This window comes from Colletes gigas, unplaced genomic scaffold (genome assembly GCF_013123115.1).
Source record: "Colletes gigas isolate AHSC1104 unplaced genomic scaffold, ASM1312311v1 Colletes_gigas_Sc00010, whole genome shotgun sequence".
Classification (NCBI taxonomy): Eukaryota; Metazoa; Arthropoda; class Insecta; order Hymenoptera; family Colletidae; genus Colletes; species Colletes gigas.
Window position 1 is genome coordinate 2,096,990 of NW_025106639.1, and position 25,028 is coordinate 2,122,017.

At 40.2% G+C, this 25,028-nt stretch overlaps 3 protein-coding genes across 8 annotated transcripts; 1 reads left to right on the plus strand and 2 right to left on the minus strand.

Annotated features, from left to right (window-relative positions):
• Positions 1–536: 536 nt before the first annotated feature.
• On the plus strand, positions 537–19,512 carry LOC122398048 (GTP cyclohydrolase 1). 6 transcript variants are annotated; one of them, XM_043397650.1, is made up of 9 exons: positions 2,088–2,202; positions 2,352–2,501; positions 2,620–3,052; positions 3,291–4,657; positions 5,182–5,427; positions 10,929–11,138; positions 13,824–13,989; positions 15,233–15,349; positions 16,955–19,512. In XM_043397650.1, exons 5-9 carry the CDS (start codon positions 5,241–5,243, stop codon positions 17,082–17,084), a joined length of 810 nt encoding a protein of 269 aa, XP_043253585.1. In that variant the 5' UTR covers positions 2,088–2,202; positions 2,352–2,501; positions 2,620–3,052; positions 3,291–4,657; positions 5,182–5,240; the 3' UTR covers positions 17,085–19,512. The 6 variants fall into 6 exon arrangements, with proteins under 6 accessions (XP_043253590.1, XP_043253589.1, XP_043253585.1 ...); XM_043397654.1 differs by lacking the exon at positions 16,955–19,512 and having other exon boundaries at positions 2,061–2,275; positions 15,233–15,353; XM_043397653.1 differs by lacking the exons at positions 2,088–2,202; positions 2,352–2,501 and having other exon boundaries at positions 3,291–4,137; positions 4,211–4,657.
• Positions 19,513–20,829: 1,317 nt separating this feature from the next.
• LOC122398049 lies at positions 20,830–21,680 on the minus strand. The gene is made up of 2 exons (XM_043397656.1): positions 21,102–21,680; positions 20,830–21,024 (listed from the first exon to the last, which is right to left on the minus strand). The coding sequence occupies exons 1-2, from the start codon at positions 21,678–21,680 to the stop codon at positions 20,830–20,832; spliced, it is 774 nt and encodes a 257-aa protein (XP_043253591.1).
• Positions 21,681–22,998: 1,318 nt separating this feature from the next.
• On the minus strand, positions 22,999–25,017 carry LOC122397626 (rRNA 2'-O-methyltransferase fibrillarin). The gene is made up of 5 exons (XM_043396895.1): positions 24,929–25,017; positions 24,129–24,541; positions 23,878–24,051; positions 23,380–23,625; positions 22,999–23,306 (listed from the first exon to the last, which is right to left on the minus strand). Exons 1-5 carry the CDS (start codon positions 24,939–24,941, stop codon positions 23,136–23,138), a joined length of 1,017 nt encoding a protein of 338 aa, XP_043252830.1. The 5' UTR covers positions 24,942–25,017; the 3' UTR covers positions 22,999–23,135.
• Positions 25,018–25,028: the final 11 nt, after the last annotated feature.

Genomic DNA, 25,028 nt, shown 5'->3' on the forward strand with positions numbered 1-25,028 from the left:
AACCAGTAGCATTATATTATTATATTACAAAATAAAAGAATAAAATTGCGTGCTGCTATAACGAGTACACATAAAAATTAATTGAATTTTTGAACGCATATGACATTTAAAAAATTCAATATAAATTTGTTTATAACGTTGCAGAAGATCTTTAATTCCCGTTTTAATTATTTATGTTTAAATTATGACAGGAAATTGTCGTTTTTTGTTCACATTACGGACAACAAAATTCTACTTTTGCGTGATAATGTAAGAGCTGTGCAAAACGATTTACATTTAACTATGGGCATAAGCGCTTTATGATATAATATTTGTGTAATTGCCTATCATGTATACCATATATTATAATGAAAAAATGTACTCAAACATTTAACATTTCATTATTCTTCCTCTATGGTTGATACGATTATTCACTCTTCGCAAATTATATCATCACGCCAATACTAGTATGTGTTTTCATAGTGTATGTATAGCGCCAAATTGAATGGAATACAAGTAGAAGGGGGTTAACCTTACTAAAGGTTTTTCAATCTCGGTAGGGGTATATAAATGTGTTGTCCGAAACCGAGCTTAGTACGCGATATACTCTCTTTACGGACAGTTTACTTCTAAACTGGAATTGCCACAATAAGGAATTGTTTTATTTGTTGTAGTTTATTTTTTTTTCATTTTATTGGCGATACAAGTCACCCTAAGAACATTTACATGAACGGGCACGCTAAGGACCACATTAAAAACAAGACTGATCGTGTAATGAACGGTGGTAAGTCAATTTTTTTTAATTGAAAATGTTTCATCATTTTTGAAGATTCACGGAATTTTACAAAGTCGTTTTCCTAAAAAGAAAAAAACTGTTAAAGAGTATCAAGCACTATTTCTTTTTCAATCGCAAGTTACGCTATACCGTTTTTGTCACGATTGCAAATTGTGCGCGCCAAACGGACGTTAATGGAATTTACATCTTTTTAAATAAAATCTCGATTATCGTGAATTTGTTCGCGTGTTTTAATGCAAATCAAATCTTCGTTAAATCAGACACGAAGTCGCACAACGTTTATACATTAATTGTAATTGCCAGCGATATAGATGAATTACACGATAGTCATAGGCATCGTAATTTCTTTGATTAGCAGACCAGAACGTATGCATCTCTGTGTCACACCTTCGCGTATTCATTGCAATTTCTTTTCAGTACGCGTCTCGATGTCGTACTACCGTGGACTCGTATACCAATCATATTGAATGTCAACGAAACGATATCGAGTGTCTAGACAGGGTAAAAGACGAAGTAAGAGTGAAAAATATCAAGTGTCTGTATTGGGGTAAAGCTTACAGTAGAGTGGAAAACTAGGATACTGTATAGAGTTTCTGGTTATCGCGATACCGTACAAGGATACACAAAATATTTCAATCATTCATTTATTCTCTTCTTTCAACGCGGTTCTTGTCCCAGACCGCCCACAAATAAATTTAATACAATATCGTACTCGATCATCGCTATTAGACTTCACTTACCGCAACAGCCACGCTGTAATTAGTTTTTGCTGCTACACGGAAAAACTTATTATCTAAGTCGGATGTCTCCCGTTTTCATGGCCACGCAGAAATGCGTCTTTGATTATTCGGGGTATATAGATCCATTCTACGAACACTTATCATTGCACGCTTCTGTGGCATTGATTTACTCCCGTTGTTACGTGAGAACGACCTCGAATTCTTTGCCAATATTACTTTGGTTTCCAACGCGATCGCCTTTCCTTTAGTTTTTCTCCCTTTTCAACCGAGCTATACCGACGCAAAAACTTCTTCGCGTTCGTTAAGCGGCTAGCAAACGTTAAATAAAATCAAGACGGTCTGCGAGTATTCCCTCTCACGGATTTATCGAACGATGCTGAACGCGATATATTATTCTCGTACGTGTTCGACGCGATCGAACGATGATCAAGCGCCTCGCGATGTATCGAAGAGAAGCTTCGTATCGATTCCAAGTAGTGACGGTCAGTCGATTTCAGACGAGTTTCAGTAGTGCAACTATGAATATGGTCGAGATTCCCATTCGATCTACAATGGACATCATTTTGATAATAACACCATGATTTACTGCCAAATCTTTATTTATTTGATAAATACATGTTACTAACGTACGGAAACCTTATGAACAATGCAGTATCATTATCGTAAAACATTAAAATGCTGATCAAGGTGAGAACGAAATTCGTATAATCAGTTTTGCTTCATCACGAATATAAGAAACATTATCCGTATCTCAGAAAGAGTGAGTATTGAAATTGAAATAGAAAAGTTGTATAATATTTACGTTATGACATTGAAAATGATTCCTCTTGTGTTAGAATGTCGCGAGGAACAGTTTTAAGTTCCGAAGAGGAAATCAAAATGGCCGCAAATCGTAATGCAGGATTCTCAATTCGAGAAATAGTAAATGCAATTAATAAATCTTTTTCTACAATTACGTAACAAATATGGCAAAAATCACTATACAGGTAATACAGCATTTTTTAAATAATATTATTAAAATTCTTGGCATTTTTGTTCAAAATAGTAATGTTTTTATAGAAATGTTTTCCATTGTAACTTGATAGACACGTTAACCCTTTGCAGATATAACTCTGGTATATTTATCTTTTTGTAATATCGTGATACAAATATCTCATAATTATTTAATCGGTATTTGTAATACAATATAATTGATTTACCCGTAAACCGATAGTAAATCGAAGCAGCAAATTCTGGGAGTATGACGTATCGCAACTTTTCTTGTTTCACTTCACCTTCGAGGCCCTTGAAGTAATAACGTCGCTAGAATATCACGATAGCTTCATCGACATTTAAACTCAATTACTGAAACAGGGAATGGCCAGTTGAACGCCGCCATCATCGCTTTAATCATCGACGTTACTAATTACCTGTAACAACAGTACTTATGAAATACCAATATCGTGTTACGTGGGCTGCTTTCAAGGACGACGCGCATCTTTCATAAACTAAATATTATAAATAACAATTATATAGACAAATACGTGTAGAATACCAGGTTCGTAAAAAAAGTAAAGCAATACTAAACAATTAGATTAACTCATAACTGTGGCATTAGAACACGTATTTTTTCTACCTATATTTATGGTAATTAACAATTTAACAGGGTTCAAGATCTAATTGGACTCAAATTACTTGCAGAAATTTGAGATCGTCTGTATATAAAAGACATTTATGTAGTTAGATATAATACTGTATACATTTGCCTATGTCTAGCAATTTCTACAATCTTTCAGATCTAGTTTCGTATGGTCTTCATAGTTCGATCGAATGAAACCAGCAGTGCCTATTTTATCCCTGTTCTAAACCCCTGCGGGAATTACGAGAAATACAAGTTTTCCTGCTTTTGAGAAATCCTTCCTCGGACCAGAATTTAACTGACTCATTGAATACGTACTCGGAAAGTCGTGAGCGTAAAGTACATTAAGTCTTGCGAACAGAAGGAAAAGGGAAGCGTTGGGGAACCGGTCTCTTGGAAATCACAGTGACGCAGATTCTGACTCGCTCGTTCTGAAAACCCGACGAGGTTGGATTTTTCATTTTCCTGTAACACGAGTGCACCTACTCTCTATTGGATTTTCAGAGTTGGGTCCGTCGTTCGAATACATTTGTTAACGAATAGATCGTCGCTTGCCTCGACGCATGGCGTTTGTTTACAATTTAAAAAAAAGGTACAGCCCCGATTTATTTCTTTTTCGACCTTCGACGTCTGCTCGAACGTTTCGTACGTCACACAAATATCATCGATACGATTCGTTCCTCTTTTTTTTTCCAGATACGTAATTATAAATCGTAATTGTGTTAAATAGCGAGATAGACGTTGGCGCGCGTTAAAAGAATAACCGTGCCGCGTCGACCTCGCACATCAGATATCCGAACGGTTTCCGCCAATCGGTGCGCTGCTTGTCACTCGAGAACTGCGCGTCCTGTGGTGCACGATCCGGGCAAAGCTGGGTATTTCCCTCTCGAACACTGTAGCGGGAGGATCGCGCTTGGAGGGAGGAGGTTTCACTCTCCCATGTCACTCTCACCGTGCGCTTGCATTCTCCCGATATATACCGAGGGAGACGCGACGTTCTGCTGGTCAGTCGCGAAAATTTGCTTTCCGGTAGGCCGTATCGTGTACGCGGCTCAAACTTGCGGTCTCTGTTTCTAGATAAAGAGACCCGGAGAAAAACGAAAAGATTCGTTGGCCGTAGGGAGACAGTCGGAGCGAAACAGCGCGAGTCAAAGATAGAGAGGGAAAGAGAGAGAGAAAGAGAGACGGAGACGGACGAGTTATAGGGGATATTCGCACTCTCCACGGTTCCGTCGGTTCAGTCACACTGCGCCACTCGATCGAGCAACCTCGCGGCCCTTCTTTCTTTCGGACTCGTTAACCGGTCTGTCTTTCTTTTCTCTTTTCATTTCTCTCTTACTCGTCATTCCCTCAACCGCGCGAGAAGTTCGTCACTGTTGCTCTTCGCGCTCGCGCGATTACATCTCCAAAACGAAAAGAAAGAAAAAGGGGGAAAAAAACCGATCAAAGTCAAACGATCTCTCGAGGGTGTTACACGGATCTCCGAAAGGTGCACGTGAACCGAGTGATTGGACCCGACTGAGAGTAAGTTGCATCAGTTCGACGCTCGAACCCCGATTCGCTGCACGCATATTGTTCGCGGATCACGTGGTGGAGGCGTTGATCGTAACGCGCTTTCGAACGAATCCGTTTCGCGATCCGCGTAGGAAGTTGTCGCGTTTCGTCCTTTTGTACAGACGAATAACGTGCATTTAAATCGGTCCAGTCGATTCGACTTTGCGCGCCTTGCGTTTGCAATGGTTCATAACTGTGCGCGCGGGGCAGAGGCGGGCAAAACAGTCATCCAGATAAAAGCCTTCGATCCGTTGCTTGCTCGATAAAAGGCCATACTTTTACTTACAGAATGAAATTGCATTCGTTGTTTGTCGTTCGAATCCGATTTTGCTCGTCCCTAACGCGTCGTTACGCGACACGAACGCAATAATAATCCGTCGCCGAGAATCATTGTTGCAATCCCCCGGCGTGTTTGGTATCGGCGCCTCGATTTGCCTGCCATCGATTCAGTGCTTTTCAATCGTTAAGACGTTTCGAATCGTAACTTTTGTCAGACCGGCTCTCGGACTTAGAAGGTTCTGGTCGGAGCCGTGGAGGCGGGCCGCAATCAGACATGAACGGGATTTCCAGTCAATGCGCGAAAATTAAGGACTCGAACATATACGACGGCGAGGATGACCGCGCGATGATGATCAAAAAGCCCGTGCCGCTGAGGACCGTTTCCTGGACGGAGAACGTCGAGGAAAGTAACCTGGAAGTGCCAGGGACTCCCAGGACTCCGCGAACTTCGACCACGCCAGGTATCTCATTGATTGCGCAATTATTGAGGATTTAACCAAGTCTCGACAGAATTTTACGATCGAGAAGCATCTTTCTCTCATAAACACTTAATAAGAAATGTTGATAATCGGTAAATATAACTGAAAAGGTCTTTTAAATTGTATATAAATCGTTAGATCATCCTCATCGTTGAGTCTATCGCCCAAGACGAAACGTCTTTTAATTGTAATATCAATTGTTAGATCGCTGCAGCAACAGGTGTTTATTTGCACACGGTGTCCCAAAGTATAGCGCAATTCGAAAAGGAGGGATTCTATAAGGGGGAAAAATATTGAAAAAATATGGAATAAAATTGTTTTTTTTCTACGACGCTTTGTTTTCAAGATAATCGATTTGGAACAGACGCAATGCGCGAGTGCACTTGATTGACTAACTCGTAACTCGCGCTCCATTTCTCGCTAACGTAGTTTGGATTTATAGATCTTCGAACGTTTCAACAATCCTTTTTTCCAATTCGAAACGTGATATTCGTTAAAAAATTTCTCACGATGTCGTAATCAATATCTGATTCGGCAATGCTGATAGTTCGTATACAAAGAGCAATATTATTGCGTTAGAATTGCATTTATTAATAAGGCTTCTTTGACAAGGCAACAATAAACTATCGAGTATTTGGAAACAGTTTAAACAATTAATACAGATGTCCGTAATAACATCACGTTTAAGATAAGCTTTTTTCACGAGTTCAGTCAGTAGATCGAGGGTAAAACGTGACAATATTTTTCTTCGTATCAAAAATATTGCTCCCTCTAAACAATACACGATCCAGACCTCTCTCGACCTACAAGCGTCCCTGATCTTTGGGGTAACAAAATTAGCCTAACAAAACATCAATATTGAACGATATCTATTATCGACGTTTCGGCCAATTTACAATGGCCTTCTTCGGGAAAAATTATATACCAGATACAGTCGTCATTCCCGATCGATGATAGATCAAAACATATTACGAAAGAAGTAGGTATCCTCGGTTAAATAGTTTTTTATCAACGTATATCAACGATCACGAACGATGGGAATTTTTCTACGATGCTCATTCGTTTATTTTAATTAGCACCGAATTGACTCGAAATCACGCGGTGGCGGTTTCCGTGTGAAATTCGGAATCGTTTACCGGGTTCCGTGTTACAATAAAGTTCCGCTCGTTTCGCTCGTCACTCTCATTGTTCTTACGAACGCGGTCTCGGCATCGTCGTCGCGTCTCTCGCACGCATTCGACCGACTTTTAATTTTATTTCGTACAGCGGCTGCTATCATTGATCAAACCGCGGCCCGTGACAAAGATTTGAAGAGCACTCGCCATAGTTCTCGTTTCCGGGTCGATCGTACCAGCTGATCTTAAAATGATAAAAAGCCTGGGAACTGTTGGGGTACAGTTATGATCGTACGTAACGCGTAACTGTAACGTTACGAATATACAATCGTCGTAGCATGACTATCGACTTTCTGTGGGAGAACGCCTTGTATTTCGGGGGAAAAGAAGGAAAAACGTGCTGGTTCCCCCAAAAGATGTTGCTCCCAGAAACGTGCGCGGCGTAGACGCATCCGCCCCGATAGACCCGATAACGACGAATCCGTTTCTCGTTTGTAATTAACGCTAGATCCAACCAAGGGTACGACGTTGTTGTATCTTCAAACATATCGTTGGTTTCGTTTGATTATGCATTAATTTTTTCATACCAAAATTGTCAGATCTTCGCTCGAAACGTTTTTCCGCCGTATTTACATTCTGTATCAGAAGTACTTTTCCAACTGCAGATTACGATATCATATCAAGCGATCCCCTAACTGTTTTGTACAATGTACGTCACGTGTACTCATTCATCGCGCAAAAATGGAAATTAATGAATTCATTTTTCCTGAGCGTTTGCGTAGTTTTCCAACTGCTAATTACCCAAATGCACGTTGTTTGTACTCATTGATCGTGTAGAATTGATACTCTTGGATCTCTACCGTATATCAGAGGAACTCAAAGAGCAACCCGTGGGCTATTCCGGCCTTTCCACTCGGTTTATCCGGCACGCTAGATAAAGTTAGAAACAAGTTCAAGGCAGGTGTGATTGTAAATTGAATTGCTTTGTTACAACACGTTACAAAAATAAGCGTGACATCCGACATAGAAATCCAATTCATACTTTGGACGACGAAATTTTCTCAAGGATATACTCGGCAGCACTTACATTTTAGAACAAGCTTTTTCAATTATATACATGAATAAAAACAGAACCAGGAACCAAGTGAAAGATCAAAATCTGAATACTAGTATGCAATTTGCTACAACTTCATCGAGGTCAGATGTTAAATAACTTGTGTTTAAGATCAAAAGTCAGTCTCCGCGTATTTCTTCGATCTCGAGAAATAAATACAAGGCGGGGTATATTATTTTTTATTCGTGTCCTGTTCGAGAAATTAACTCTTTTCTACGAGTATACCGTGTTTATTTTATAGAGGAACTTTTTTGTTGGTACAATTTTGCACTTGACTTATGCATATCCTATGTCGCGAGTAGTTACCGCTGATTACCGAAGTGGACGATTCCCGTAATTGTTCGAAACAATGTGCATACGTTGCGCGTGGACCAGGCGGAACTAGAACTATCGGTAGAGAGTATCGCGCAAACGTCGTTATTCGATTAAGTTGGCCGATACGGTTCGTTAGCAAGCGATGGTTTAACTTAGTTTTCCATCGTGAATACGTCAGTTCCAGCGTCAGAACCCGATCCTTACGCTTCCACAAATAAATCCGTGCAGAAGTCTTGCAAGCTATTCCCGCTTAATACGTCCTAGATTGTCGCACGAGCGCGTGCTTTCGTCTCAAATGAAGCGTTATACAAGCGATAAATCGTTTCCAGCGATGGATATCACGGTGTTATCGTCGCTGTAGAACGCTGTCTTTAATCGTTATGCAACAAGTTCGGCAACGCGTGTACGACGAGACACCGACATTCATCGAAGGCGCGGAATAATTGTAACGATCGATGATTTCTCTGCTAGATCACGCCTCGATCGATCGTTACCGCGATAGGCGATTAAAGCATTATGCTAATCGCGAACGGAAACGATGTTTATAAATATACTAACGCGTTTTATTATTTTGCGATCGACGGTGAACCGTCGCAACATACTTAACAACTTAACGTTCACTTTTCCAAAACTATGGTTGATATTTTAGAATGGTCTAGTTTGGGAATACGTTTTAAATTTTATTGCAAATAGAGACAACTAAATTTGATTTATAATTGTTTAGTACATGCCCATTGTTCATTTTTAGATATAACAATAGTTAGAAAATTCTATTTCGAGTCCAGCTCGACGTAAGATCCCAGAGGGTCAATCACCCATTTTGAATAAATTTAATTAATTATACGTTTCGATAAATTAAATGCAAAATGATAAAACGTCTCGATAAAAGATGAAAAGCACGCCGTGGGATTTATCGTCTAGTGTCGGCGACTTTGCATGAGAAAAAGGTTCGATTTTTGTTACCACACGCGGACAGATCTGTTGTTGTGAATCCTCAGTCATCGCGGGTCACTGCGAGCGATAAGAACGTGGTTAATGGTTTATAAGACCCCGCTTTATATAGAATTGAAAAATCAAGGCAGGTTTCATAAGAGTCACTGGGACGAGCGTTCTGGGCAATCGCGTTTCCGTACTTTTCGCGCGCGCGTGTCGCAACGGACCGAGGATTCCAATAAAGCGAAACTGTGACCCAAAATTATATTCTCCGGCAAGGACACGTGGAGAATTTTATCTAGAAAAGGGCAAAAATGCTAGATTGAAACTTAATTACTATTCTTTGACACGATATACAATATTTTTCGATGCTACGATTATATCATATGTTGTCTAGAACAAAGGTGATAAAAAATAAACAAATGTTTTTGATATACACTCTGTCTGAAGCTCAACGACTCGGTATTGATCGCTAGCATATACAGGGTATTTCACCTAACTTGACCACCTTAAATATATCGCTTATTTTGTATGATAGAAAAAAAAGTCAAGGGGAGAAAGTATTTTGTTCGAAGGCGCCAATACGGTGATGGATCGAATTTTTTTTTCAAGGTCATTTTTTTCGAGATTTCAAGGTCATCGTATTTTTTTTAAATGGGACCACATATTTTCGCTACAACAGTCTTATAGCTTGTAAAAAGATGAATCCAACGATGTGCGATATGTTGACCTTCACGTGACCTTTAGCGAAGGAATTATGAAATGTTTGTCAGTAACTTCAGTACGCGTTCGGAGACGGTAAATGAAGGAATTTCAATTTCATTGAAACAGCCTTAAATTAAATGTTTATTTTAGAAGGTGTTCAAAATGTCCACCATGAACCTGGATACATTTTTGGAGGCGGTAAATAAATTCTTGCTGAACATTTTTCAGTTGTTCTACAGTAATTGATCTACATGCATGTAGAATCCTTTGTCGCATGTTTTCTGCTGTTGTGGGAATATCATTATAAACTGTATTTTTTAGGTGCCCCCACAGAAAGAAATCAAGTGGCGTAAGATCCGGCGATCATAAAATCATTTCCACTTTTTCTGCTGTAGTGTACATGATGGAGAATCTTATTACACTGCTATCGATACCGCAACTTGTTGTGTACGTCGCGGCTTTTTGACAACGCGCTATTGACCCGCTTCGGTCATTCCCCTCTTACAATAATAATGCTTGTAAACATACTTCAACCGTTGAAAGGAGAATATGAATATCTATTTATAAGCACCAGAAACAATTACACGGTACACTGTTTCAATGAAATTGAAATTCCTTCATTTACCGTCTCCGAACGCGTACTGAAGTTACTGACAAACATTTCATAATTCCTTCGCTAAAGGTCACGTGAAGGTCAACATATCGCACATCGTTGGATTCATCTTTTTACAAGCTATAAGACTGTTGTAGCGAAAATATGTGGTCCCATTTAAAAAAAATACGATGACCTTGAAATCTCGAAAAAAATGACCTTGAAAAAAAAATTCGATCCATCACCGTATTGGCGCCTTCGAACAGAATACTTTCTCCCCTAGACATTTTTTTCTATCATACAAAATAAGCGATATATTTAAGGTGGTCGAGTTAGGTGAAATACCCTGTATATGCCGGAAATACGAAAGTTTAGCCTCATTTGATCTTTGTCGACAGCGACGATCGCATAATAACAGCACAGTTCAAGCGGGCTATGTGCTTACTGCTACCTAAACAGTCGTGGCTCGTCTCGTTGGCCCAAGTGTAGAAGAAGACAGCGAGTGAATGACGAAGAGATATTGGGAGTCGAAGTGCTCGAAAGAGATTTAAATGTCTATGCGTCGGTGTGACAATATTGATGCAAATTTCTTTTATTTTTGGTTCTTTTTTTAAAAATATTTTTATAACGGATTGGTGAAATATTTTAAAATAACGTAGATCAGTGATGATTGGCAGTATAGAAGATTTTTCGTTTCTTCTTTTCGCAGGTCATGAAAAATGCATGTTCCACCACGATTTGGAGCTGGATCATAGGCCACCCACGCGCGAAGCGTTGCTTCCGGAAATGTCACGAAGCTACAGGCTACTTTTAAGTTCTCTCGGCGAGGATCCCGATCGACAGGGTCTTCTGAAGACGCCAGAACGGGCTGCAAAGGCTATGCTGTTCTTCACGAAGGGCTACGATCAGAGTATCGACGGTGAGTCGTCGTTTCAGAAAAAAACGAGACCAGCGGTGACAAAAACTATCCACGAATATCGTTTAAAGAGTTATTCGCGACGCAATGGTAATAACATCTTATATAAAGGGAAACATAAATCTGAAGAATGTATTAGTAACGAGTAAGATTGCGCTGAAACACGCAAGCGTGGCATTGCTGTCAAATCGTAATTACATATAATTACAAGTCATCGGTTATTGCTTAATCCTAAGAAACAGTTCATAATCTGTTACAATTCTTACGTGACTACTGGGTACTGGCTGTGAATTCGCAACGAACGAACGACGCGATATTAATCGAAAACGGAGTAAAAATGTTAGATTTTCTCCCTTCACGCAGAAATTATTGCATCAACCGCGGAACTAGGGAGCGAAACGATCGTCCGCGCAATTTTCTTAAACGATAAGACCGAGGAAATATAAAACCATGAATACACCCACTCGAGAAAAGTACGGCACTTTTCGTTCTTTCTTGTCCAACCTCCTCGAGGATCCGTCGTAAGAAGAGAAAGAGGAAGACTTTAAGTACGATTGAAGAAAAAAAAAGAAAGCGTAAAGCTCGCGATATAAATGGGTCTCAGGGACGCACAGCAGCCCGAGAAGAGTACCTTTCACCTTTTCCGTCCATTTGTCGTGTACAAAGTACGACCGCCACTCTTTTGAAATAATCACTAGCTCGCGGACTACGCGATAAAATAGATTCGACGCGATACCGGAATCGTAATTCGTCGCTTCGATTTTGTATCGAGTTTCTATCGTTTCCTCGATAACTTCGGTATCGTCGACAGCTCGAAGACTCGTGGAACTGATTTAGCACGAGCTGCCTCATCCTCAATCGCTCCAAGTACCCCTAATAAATAGCACAACCCCCACAATACGAGAAATACGTCGAGCAGCAGCTACAGGTGGCGGAGAGACTTTAATTCACTTCGACTTAACCCCGCCCGATACCCTAGTAGAACTGCCCCCAAGATAAGCCCGGTTAACGGTGACTCGACTCGACCCACTGAATCTGAAACGAGTCCGAAGCACTTTCCTAGAGAAACCTCCACCCACCCTCGCTGTAACCACCCTCCGTCATTCTCGTAAAAACCATTCTCCTTCTGACAATTTCTCTTTGCCTTTCTCTGTCGTCGATAAGCTTGACCGAATTCCCACTGGAAATGTACACGAATATTTCAACGATCTAGAAAATTACCTCCTTTTGCTCCTAGCAAAGGCTATGTAATTATTATTTTTTAATGAATAGCATAAGCAAATGATTTCTTAGCTCAGTGACGCTCGATATTTCATATTTTATAGTATACCTTTATAGAAGAGGTTTAAATAATGAATGAAATAACACGATTCGATAACGTCCCTGTTGGGACAATGGTATTGCCAGTGATTGGTTTAACGCCTAGTAAGTGGAAGATTGAAAATACTGTTGGGCTCGCGATACACGAAATTGAAAGAGTTAATCGAACCGTGATCGACACCCGATCGCATTAAATCACCGAGTCGAAAAATTAAACTGCTCGCTTTGAGCACACGTTGCACAAAGGGAGTAAATAGAGAACAGGAAATTGCCTAGACTTGGCGTAGGGTGGATGAGTGGTAAGAGCACTCAGTATTTCGCGGAGCAAAGCTTTAGGAACGAATTTCCACTGTAGGAATCCGGAACTTGTATTAAAAGATTCAAAGAATCATATACAATACAGAGCATAACTTTCGAATAGGACAAAAATCAATTGTCACGAATGAAAATGAGAAATTTGCTCGTAGTTGATTTAAATCGCAGTAAATTTCTTTTATTGAGCTCTTTTTTAACTTCAGCCAATTACGAGGCATTTGCTTGAAGATTTGTGGAAGTATACTCGGTATATATATGTTTTTTTAATACCGTTATCATGTCTTCTTTCGCTCGTGGAAAAATACAGTTGGTCTAATGCGGGCACGTTTCACCATTGTCGGTCATTGTGAAGGTGTTTCTTGTTAAGGTTGCCGTGGAAACCGTGAAGAGCACCCTCCATTATACCTACCCACCTACACCTTCCAACCACTGATTTATACCTACACACCAGTACTAGTATCGACTCTATAGTAAGTAGGTCAATATCGAGTAAATCACAGCCAGGATCGCGAGGACCTTAACCCACGCGCAGGATGTTCTTTCGCGGAACAATTTAAACGACAATGCTTAGCTATTCTCGTATGTTTATACTGGGTCAGAGGCGGGTGAAATTTTATTCGAATAAAGGATCACGGGCAAAGACAACGTGCTGCGTTTTGATCGATTGGACAGTCGCTCAAATAAGGTTGCAACACCGTTGACCGCCAGACCAAAACCGTACAATTAAAATGCCAGTTTTCGTTTTCTCTATTTGACAGTTCCAAAGGTTGCAGAACAATCGAAAGCAGGATTTAAGAAATTTCCCTTTTAAATCTTACCGTTGCTTTAGATTTCCTTTAAGTAACAATAAAGTTTTCCGTCAAGGAAACAATAAGATACTGTGTCTATTGTTCCTCGTAGACAATACATACGAGTCTTCTAAACATATGAACAAGAACCAGCTTATACATTACTATTTCAACCGTTGATTGGTCAACGATCGTATAAACTGTTTCTAAAAAATTGTAGCGAAAATATTGTTATTAATATGTACTGATGTTCCCTTATTTTCAGACGTTTTAAACGACGCCGTGTTCGACGAGGATCACGACGAGATGGTCGTGGTAAAGGACATCGAAATGTTCTCCATGTGCGAGCATCATTTGGTACCGTTTTATGGAAAAGTCTCGATCGGTTACCTGCCCTGCAAGAAGATCCTCGGTCTTAGCAAATTAGCCAGGTAATGGGGAATTTACTTTACTGCAAGCACTGCCACTGGGGGCCGGATTAGCACTCGTAATTCGAGACGGCGGTGCAATTAAATCTTGAGAGCCGGCTGAGAATTGTCTGCGGATCCTCTCGTGGAGGAATGGAAATTAATTGGATCCAGCTATTAGCCAACGCTCAATTAGACCGCTTGATCGGACCTGTCATCATTCCAGCTGCTTTATCGCGTACGACCCGCGACCAATGCTCCCGCCTAATCGTACCACGGATTTATTTTATTCCTCGTCGAACGCTCGTATCAACAATTTAAAAGCGAATCTATACATCAACTTTGAAAGAAATTAACGAAACTAAAAATTTCTTGAAATTTTCGATGGTGTACTTAATTATACAGCGTTCCTAATAACGCTAGAATTGTTTAAAAATTTATTGTAAAGGAAAGTTGTAAGCTCGAAGCGTCTGTCGTCACTGACCACCATGGCAGTCAACTTATTACATAAACTGTGCTTGTTCAGGCTACGTTTCTTCGAATTTTGATTCACAATGTATTTATCGACTTCATTGCAACACGACTCAATCGACGGCGGAACAATTGAATTAATGACACGAGCACCGTGCCTCGAGTAATCGCGAATTTTTCAATGTCCACGGTAATTGGACAAAAATATGGATATGCAACGCGAACATGGACGGTCAATTAAAATTATCTTGATACGAGCGATTCTTTTCGCAGGCTACTTCCCATTTAGAATAGACTTTACCAAAGCGGCCATGAGCCGAGTGCAGTCGCGGGGCATTCTGATATACAGCGTTTCACAACTTCAAGATAACAAATTGCATCGGCAGTAGTTACGGCCTTGATTAAAGGAATATTAATGCAAGAAAAAAAGAATACGGCGGCGTTGTGCTGATCGTAGGCACGCCGAGCACTTTCACGCACCGCCGTTCGATCGGCGAGCGTCCATTTACTCGTTAAACATCGCCTCCGGTGATTTTAAAAACAACGATCCCATTGTGAGCTTAACATTAGCCTTGGGAACAGTAGGCCACCTGTAGAATTTTCCCAGATTCGAATCCAATGTCAAGCGAACGCTATCCTTGTCGTGGTTTCCTTAACACTTTTTCAACCGCACGTATTTCGTAAACTATTTTAATCCCGTGGAAAATTTGACTATTTTGATTCAACGGTCGACGTGTTAATTATTAACGGCCCTTACGATCAAATACTTACCAGGTTTCGTTTCTGTTTTCCGCAGAATCGTGGAAATCTTCAGCCGCCGCCTGCAAGTTCAAGAACGACTTACCAAGCAAATCGCAGTGGCGGTTACCAAAGCTGTGCAACCGGCAGGAGTGGCAGTGGTTGTCGAGGGAGTGTAGGTATCCTTGTGTTTTAAGGAAATACGAAGAGATCATACAAACTATAGAGAGCAAAAACGATAGTAGCTTCGAGCGTAGGGTGTCAACAGTTCAGGAACTTGAGAAAATAGATCGTTTTCTTAATTTTTTACCTACTCTAAATCAGCTCCATATCGTTTACAAACGTTTTCTGTTTCTTTAAATAAGACAAAAACACGGGCAAAATGACTCTTACAAAATCATATAATTATTTATAGAGAGTAATAGTGAACCTAACCCAGATCCATTAAGTATGGCATTGTAGTTAAGTGACAGGCTTTCCAGTAAGAAAAAACACATTTGACGGCTTGTAGCCAACAAAGGTACCACTTAACAAACCGCACATGTATATACCTCGCTATAATTCTCCCGCAAACTATACGTGAGCGCTTTAGCAAATATGCATATTTTCCCAATACTGTTGTACCAAGAGTTGAAACGGATAGGATAAAATTTACACAACGTATCAATACGTTGATTCAGGGATATCTTAAGAAATTAAGTTATCGTTTGACGATATTTCTAACACACAGTTTTCTGTAGATATTCGTAAAAAGCTTTGATTTTTGTTACTAATAACAATTCGTATTCTACTCCGCGGTGTCCTTCAACCGTTCGTCTTAGCCGAGGTGGTCCGTGGGAAGGTGAAGTTTGAGAAACGCTGTTACCAAGCCACGAAACGCATTTTTACAAAACAAAAAAAACGCCGGATTAACGACTGAAATCGCGTATCGAGCGTCGCAATTTCGCGCCTCCCTTCGGTTTCGTTCGAACGCGCTCGAGGCTTGAGTAATAGTTTTCGCAAGGACTAATCGCATGTAAGAACACAACCTTGTGCTAATAAGGTGCTATCTCTTGGTAAAGAATTAATGTGCATTCTCCAAGCGGGGGAATGTTACATTCCTGAGTTATAGCCACATGGAAGTCCAGTAATACTAATTACTCTAGCGTCGCTTGTCGCGTGACTCGCAAAGAGGCGGAAACGGATTGAATAAATCTATCGACGACCTTGCGCAAGGGTGTAACATGTCGTATTAACGCGAAGATCGGGATCGCTATCGATCGAATACTATTAATACTAAGCGTCGCTAACTAATTCAACGTGTAATTGTTCTAATCGTCGCTTGAAACTCGCTTATCCGGCGAGGAAAACAGGTTCGCCGGGAAACGGAGACGCTGCCTCGGTTACGAAGGTCTGGGTAATTTCAGCAACGCCTTAAAAACGCACAAAAATGTAGTATCGATCGTTGGAATGCGTCCTTGATGCTAATCGTCTTATCCTTCTAACCCTGCGGCCGTGCGTTACCAGTCATTATGGACAAATTCCCTGTTTAATTAAATGATATACGTCGCGGTTTGCGTTAATTACAGTAATCTTTGATTCTTGCATACGAAATAACTGTATTCTCGTTAGCGCGAGCCCCGGTATAGAAAAGAAAAAAAGATTCTCCACCATTGACATGCGTCTCGGTGCGTGGGGGAATTAATTGATCTCGATTCTAATGGCGCGATTAATTATTCAACGCGTGACAAGTACGGAGACGGAAAAAAAAAAGTACAAAATAATGTCTTTTACGTTGCAGGCACATGTGCATGGTGATGAGGGGAGTGCAGAAGATAAACAGTAAGACGGTCACGTCGACGATGCTGGGCGTGTTCCGGGACGATCCGAAGACCCGCGAAGAATTCCTCAATCTGGTCCACAACAAGTAAACGCCTGTTTGCACTTTCTTCCTCAGCAATGTCGTTGTTATCATTGGCCAAGGGGCCACGTATCCGCGGGGGGCCCCAGACACGATATTTGTCCCAGCGTTTCGCTCTATTGCTACCTCACTACAAAAAAAAAAAAAATGCGTCCAAAAGGAAGTTTGATTTCGATGGCGTGGTCATGTTTGTAACGCTCCTATTATTGTTTCGCGAGCATAACGATCGCTCGACGCACGCCAGAACGTTACGAAAGGCGAAAAATACAATCACTGTCCGACGACTTGATCGCGTGGGCAAAATAGTCCTTCGGGCTGTCGCGACAGAACGGGTATCAAGGTTGGACGACGTTGTCTAAGGCGTCTTGAACAGGACGCTCTTAAACTGCTGATCGAATGACACAGAGACAATATGGTAGTTAATTGCAGGAACTTTACGTAAGTTTTACGAATAAATGATAATAACGCCTTCTCGGTAAAGAGCAGAGAAAAAGCGTTGCTCTTTTTTTTTTTCCTTGCCGCGGGAGCAGTTAGAACTTACGGATCGTTTCGCAAAACGCGAGTCGACGACGCACGACGCCCGAGAAAGAGTATCAATTACGTACCTGCCGTCGGGTATCTGACGCTTCTGAAACAGGGCAAAATGTGTCTCAGACAGTATTCGAGCGACGAACACATTACTAATTTGTATTCTGTTTTGTCGTCGATATTGTATCACCACAGAGTACAATATATTAGGTTGTTCGTCGCTTGTTCTACGAACTGATGAACATGTGCACTATTTCAGATGTATTTCACTTACAAAATCATTCGAACGTGCTCGTCCCTGTTATGAAAATATATTGGTAACATTAACGCGCTGCTGGACCAGCTGTAATTACGACCATTTGATTGTTGTGCTTTATGAATACTATTTGCAATGTTATAAATATATTCGGGAAACGCGCCATACGTTCGGAACGTCTTTCGTCGGGCGACTGCGTTTTCATTAACGAGACAAAGAAAAAATTAGAAAATTCTTCGACGAAGTTTCCCGATCGGTATCGACCGAACGATCACCTGGAACACTTTCCAGTAAACAAACTCTCGCGACAATACGTATTTTAGAATCTATACTGTACAGTGATTCCTGGTGCCGATCGAGAAATTACGGATATTATAATTGTGGAGGTGAATGCTCATTCCGAGTACGATAATGCTTTCGATTTCGTTACCGTTTCTTACTTGTACAACGTTCCAGCCATACGTTTTACAACACGAAACGCTTGCAACTTTGGTCTCTTATTCCTCGTTCCATTAATATTTCTTACCGCTATTGTCACTTATTTGAGCGGTTTTAACGAAGTATCAATACGTATTAGGTCGTCCTATGAATAATGCCATTTTTGACACTGACTTTTGCTGCAAAAAATGAATACTTAATTAAAAATGTACGTGGTAATCGCTCGGTACAAGATCCAGAGAGTACGAATGGGTGTGGTACAAGTTCCCAATTAAAATTTTTAATTTTTTCCATCGTTGTCCTTGCGTGCAGTCTAGCGTCATCGTGATGGATGGTATTCCTTTTACGATTCATTAATGATGGTCGTTTTTCTGCTAAAGTTGCTCGTAGTCGATCAAGTTGTTGACTATAGATATCTGCTGTTACGTCAAGTATCCATTTAAAGTAAGACAAGAGGCACTACTTCTGGGATGACCTATTACATTTGCGATCCGTCGAAATGGCGAGAAATTTCACCGTGAAAGTAAGAGTCCAACGTACAATGTTCCAGCCATACATTGTGCGTCGCAAAGTATTTAACGGCTCTCAAAATTGGTCGTAGCATTAAATAAGCCGATGCAGAATTTTGACCGTCGTGCAATTTACATTATTACTTTTTATCAGTACAATCTCCCCCAACCATTCCATTTGAATCGAGCGAGAAAACGAAAGAATAAGCAACAAGTTTGTGCTCGTATCGCGAAAACTTCGATCACGTGTTCTCTTTTTTCCCCCTGTAACTCCGTCGCGGCGTACAAACGCAGTCACGCTTCTAAAGTCTCGACAAAATAATTCCAGTACTTAAGAAGGTGTAACGTTACGTATCTTACTTTTAATATTGTCTACTAACACGCCGTCTATTGACTGACAATCCAGTCGTAGTCTCATTTTACGTGTCTGCTCGTTACGGATCGAATGAAGAAGATCAATGAATGCGAAATACGTTACAAGGGGTTTAAGGTATTGTTTCGAATCGTGTTTAAAATTTTATAATTCCATGGCGCATTCATTGAGCTTTCGTGAAAAACGTACAGGTACAGGTGTGTCGAATGCAAGGTTCGGACGATATCTCGCGACCTTTGGTGTAGCCTTCGATTCTATTTTGTAACATTAAACAATGAAACGAAATCTTAATGTTATTTATGAGAATGAATGTTTAATATTTATAATATTTTTCTGACGATGTTATATAAAGTTATATTTATACTTTCAGTGTCGTGTTATTTATTATTTTCACATCACGAAGCGGACGAGCAAGGTTCAAGAACGGTCGTGAGATTTACGAGTATGAGTCAACGTTTCTGAGAAACCAGAAAATCCGAGAAAGCGTTTCGTTAACTGCGTTAACGCTTTCATCATCGCGCGAAGTCTACTTGCAACTCCCCCAGTGACAACCTTTCCGTTTTCTTGTAGATTATGACGCCATGACCAGTGTCGCTGACGTATTCTGCACAGACCTACAACGTCATCAAGATCGTGCTCCTATAACGTACAGCCAGAACATAATTATTCAACATGGGGTAACGACAGAGCAAATTTTATTACTGTTCGGAAGTACCATCGAAATTCTTTTAAGAAAGTTTTTTACCGCCTAGATACGATCGAGTATACAAAAGTCAATTCGGAATGCCAAGTGCAGCAACTTTTTCCTTTCGTGCACGCAACCACGAGCGTGCTTAGTTCCGCGCGCACGGAACAGTGAAGGGGTTAATTGTCCTTTAACGAAGGAGAAAGTGACCTTATTATCTGCTGAACCTAGGACACGGAGGTATCTCGATCTTCTTCATAACTGGCTGGCCGCAGACACGCGGCACCGGCGCTTCGTGAGAGACGCAGATGCCATCCGCGTCACCCTGATGAAGAAGGAAAACCATGCTGCTGTTCGACGTGGTCTTCCGGCTCTTTCCCGCGGAACAGCAGGGGCTGCCGCAGGGTCGTTTCACGATGCACGGAGCTTGCTGCTCGCGAACGCAACCTTTTCCGCTACCGGCACGTTGGGTGACGCAACCCGAGGCCATCCTGGTCGAAACGACGTCTCTTTTGCACACGGTGATCGATTCCCTGCGAGATTAGACAAAGTAGGCTTGATTTTATTGCAAAGAAACGAATGAACGATCGAGGTGAGAAATTGCCACGCGCTCGGACGGAACCGGATACGTAACGTAAGAAATTCAATGGCAATGGTCCCGTCACGCTCGGACGCCCATTGCCAGTTCGTGTCCTTCGCGGTGCTGTAACGAAAGAGCGTCTGTTTTACTGATCGATATCGAACCGAGACCGATACTGACTCACCTGTAGTTTCACTCGCGGACAGAGTTGGGCAAATTTTATTCGCGAATAACGAATAAGATTTCCAGATTCACTCGTGGAACAGGCTTGTTTGTGACAAGACAGACAATTGCAAAGATCTACCTCTAATACTTTGGTACTGTTACAAGATAAATGATACTAAGAAGCTGAAGAGATCATCTTGGAACAGATGAAACGTGGGTACTTACGTAGTAGTGGTGTGACAAGGGGCGCAAGGTGTACAGCACGGAATGGGGGGACAGCGCAAAACTCTCAAAGCCTCGACGTTCAAAGAAGAAACGCCTCGCAGCAGCGCTCGTTGTATCGCGTTCTCGTATTCGGCGCGTTCTTTTATGATACGCTGATTCTCTCTACGGAGCCGCGCTATTTCAGCTTCCAGCTTCTCAAATAAACAGTGTTTCGGTATAATGACAATATGATATTCAGGTGGACAATAGAAGCAAGAGTTTATCGTACCTCAATTTCTCGTCTCATTGCTTCTCTGTCCTTCATGATCGACTGAATAGCTGCGTCCGTACAGACAATTTCCACGACATTCGTTTCAACTTCTGGCGAATGACCAGTCGTTGTTGTTTCTTGTACGGCGGTAATTGTAGCATCATCCTTCTTTACGTCGTCCGTCTCCGTTTTTGCGGTGGCAATACTCGGTTCTTCCGTCGTTGTAGCGATTGCTTCGTGTTCAGCGCGTATTTGAGCGGCCGCCTTCTGTAGCAATGTTATTTCGTATTTGAAGTTTACGTTCAAACCGTGTTTTTCAAACAAGAAACTTGCCTCGCGTTCCTCGCACTCTGCCAGCTGCTTCCTCAAATTTTCGATCTCGCAAGCGCGCGCCTCTAATTCCTTGCGCAAAGCTTCGAGGTCCATTTTACAGTTGTTCAGCTTATCTTGCACCAGATTAGTCCATTCTTGTATACGGCCAAGTATATCGACGAACATCAACTTTTTCAAGATTCGTGTCGGTTCGCGTAAGAGATAGAAAATAAAAGAAAGAAAAAAAATTAGAATGTTGTTTGTCATAAGAAATTCAGTGCACATGCTACACGCATGTTTTATATTTTTATACGGAAAGCGTAATTTCCGTTTCGACGAGGAAACGGTTCGTACGTTCTACGAAATTGGGAGCTTTAAACGGCAACTACATTTATTCGTTACTTTATTGTTCGAAAGAATACGTATAATTTGTTATAGAACGACTTTAATTGCTGTACCCTCGCTATACACTCCCCTAAGTCGTCCCAATTTCATGATTCTACTTGCGTGCAGGGCTCAACCTTTGAATCGTGCTCAAAGTTCTCGCTTAAAGTGGCCAATGCTTTACCGGCTTCTTGTAAATTTTTATGCACATAGTCGATCATTTCGTCCACCTTCCTGTCTCTGCGTTTATAAAATAATACGTTTTACATACTTTAGTTTAAAAGAAAAAAATTGAATGAAACTTTCTTGTTATACTTTTATCAAATAATACCAATATTATAGAATCTTTGACCAATGAAACAAACAATCAACATTTGTACCCAGTTGATCCTGGCACTTTTGCAATACAAAAACAACATGGTCCACCGGAAGCTGCGGGTTTTCCATTTTCCGTTTCTTCCACCACGGTAGGGATTGTTTCGTCTGTAACTTCTGTAACCTCCTTCGGTACATCAACTTCACCCGTTACCTCCGGCACATCCGCTCCTCCCACTAAACGACTTTGACTTTTCATGTTTGAGATTGATTTACGACCTGTTGTGCTTATCGACTTTTTAAATTTGAGCGTTTTGTTCGACGGTTTGCGACTTTCGTCGATCGCTACAAGTAATCGTCAATCATGGTTAACCGGTTCGTTGCTTGATCAAAATTTGCACATCTTACCGCATTTAGACGAATTCAATAATGGACGGGGCATTTTGATTTAATGAATATGTAATAAGATCATACTGAAAAGTAGTTACAAAAGATCAATTGACTAATTAACGTGTACATAAATTTTGAAATTTCATTTTAATGAGATTGTACGAAAATAATGTATGGATGTTACGGTACTTTCATTTGTTTTTAAATTTACAGAGAAATAGTTCTAGAAATTGCATAATATTAAATATTGAAATATAGGTATATTTGAATTAAATACACTATGTATGTTATTAAAATGTTTTATTTGTATGAAAGTATTAGTAAGATGATGATGATGAAAGATATTGAAAATATAAACTTTGTATTAAAAAATCCTACGCGTATATTTCTTTCAATGTACCGATTGTGTAGGTACAATAATGAAGAAAATTGCTTTTGTGGAAAAACGTTTCAACAATCTTCATAATAATTATATACTTTACATTATATTACAAACTGATTCCATCTTTTCGCAAGTTTTATAAAAAGTCTGGAAATTTTACTTGCAGTCAACCAATCAAAAGATATTACATATATTTTAAGGGATGATGATTAGCAACGATTTAAAATGATCTTAATAATTAGATGATACATATATACATATACATAATTTTAGGTAACTTTCTTAGGTGGTGGCCTAAAAACACCAACTACGACGGCATGATCTCTTTCGTATGGTTCCAATGTAATTTGTTCCTGTGGTTTCAATTTGTCAGATATAAGTTTTTTTACTTCCGCCGCAAATACTGCTTCCGGTTGAGCCGTAGAATCTATACAACTGGCCTAAAAAGAAAATGATACCCTTAGAATAAATATTGTATTGATTTTATCTGAAGATCCTTATCGATGTACTCGCCTTAATAGAAATAACAAAGTGGCCTCCATTTTTCAGGAAGTACTGAGCATTTAAAGCTACTATTCTGGCTTGATCAGGCTGTGCCACATCTGCAAATATTGTATCTACCATTCCAATAAGCATTCTATATTTATGAGGATGTCTTGCATCTTCAATAATAGGAATGATATTTGTTCTCTTTTTGGCAACATTTATAAGATCTCTACCTGATCTGTGAGAAAATTCTACTGCATAAACTAGCCCTTCCTAAGGAAATACAATATATATTCAAAGTTTGTACATATGCATTTAAAAATATATGCAAGCAGTATAAACGTATAAGCATTTGTACACGCGCTTTTTAAAAGTAAAATACAATACATCTTACTGGTTGAAAAAACGGGCATGTGATTTATATAGCATAACTTCGACACCAAATTAGCAATAATGCACCAACTTGGCTCTAATGTATGCATTATAACTTTTCTAGATGCAGGAAAACATTTTTTGTAGACTTACTGGACCAACAACGTCCGCTACGTGTGATACTGTTGTTCCAGATGCAGCACCCAAATATAAAACTTTGCATCCAGGTGGCATGTGAATTTGATCTATACCCCCAAGTATAGCTGCAGCTAATTTCGATCTGAATGGATTCCAAACTCTGTATTCAATTTTTTCACCATTCTCTCCCTGTAATGTTGCATACATTTAGCTTTTGTGTAGTTAATAAATTAGACAATAAGAATTACATAAGTTCATCCACATACTTCTACGCTAATCCTCTTTTCACCATATACTTCTGAACCTGGCACTAAATTTAAAGTAACTAATGCATCTTCTTTTCCTCTAGCTATAAAAACTCCTTCGTGACGATGTGGTTCTATAATAACAGTTTTGCCACCTTTGAAACCACCACCTCCACGGCCTCTTCCTCCTCCGCCTCCTCTGCCACCACCACGTCCACGAGGAGTACCACCTGCTCTTCCTCCACCACGTCCACCACCACCACCTCTGCCGCCTCCTCCTCCACCCCTACCTCCTCTGAAACCACCACTACCACCACCTCCTCGTCCTCCTCCTCCTCCTCCTCCTCCTCCACCACCTCCTCCTCCTCCACCACCTCCTCCTCCTCCTCCACCCCTACCTCCTTTAAATCCACCTCCTCCACCCGGTGAAAATCCTAGAATTGAATAAATTCTATAAAATTAACAAGTTAAAAAACAATAGTTTAAAGTAATTTTTCGTTATATCCAGCTTTATGAATATATGATTCCGTTACGTAGTAAATAACATACATTTTTCAACTTAGATTAGAGCAATGCTAATATAAAGGTATATACTATTGTTTATCTAACTTAACAATCTTCTTGTTTATATAAAAAATGATTCATTATATCTCAATGAACATATATATTCAATAAAAATATAATACGGAAATCGTATATATGCAAAACAAATACTGAATATTATTTACACCTTTGAGGTTACAGAAACTCGTGTACTAATGTTGAATATTTTAATGTTGCAAAAAACTAAGGAAAATATCTAATAACCGAATCATTATTACCTGGCTTTCCCATCTGGAATTTTAAACGCCTAAATGTTTATATTTAATTTATATCAATTTAACTCTCCATGCACGTGTATCTCGGAAGCCAAACCTTTAC

Coding starts and splice junctions, on each gene's coding strand:
- LOC122398048 (XM_043397650.1), top strand. CDS start 5,241: ATGAACGGGATTTCCAGTCAATGCGCGAAAATTAAGGACTCGAACATA. Junction 5,428..10,928: donor GCGAACTTCGACCACGCCAG/GTATCTCATTGA, acceptor TTCTTTTCGCAG/GTCATGAAAAATGCATGTTC. Junction 11,139..13,823: donor CTACGATCAGAGTATCGACG/GTGAGTCGTCGT, acceptor CCTTATTTTCAG/ACGTTTTAAACGACGCCGTG.
- LOC122398049 (XM_043397656.1), bottom strand. CDS start 21,680: ATGTGCACTGAATTTCTTATGACAAACAACATTCTAATTTTTTTTCTT. Junction 21,025..21,101: donor CAATGAGACGAGAAATTGAG/GTACGATAAACT, acceptor TTATTTGAGAAG/CTGGAAGCTGAAATAGCGCG.
- LOC122397626 (XM_043396895.1), bottom strand. Junction 23,626..23,877: donor TAGCGGACGTTGTTGGTCCA/GTAAGTCTACAA, acceptor GTATTTCCTTAG/GAAGGGCTAGTTTATGCAGT. Junction 23,307..23,379: donor ACTTTGTTATTTCTATTAAG/GCGAGTACATCG, acceptor TTTTCTTTTTAG/GCCAGTTGTATAGATTCTAC.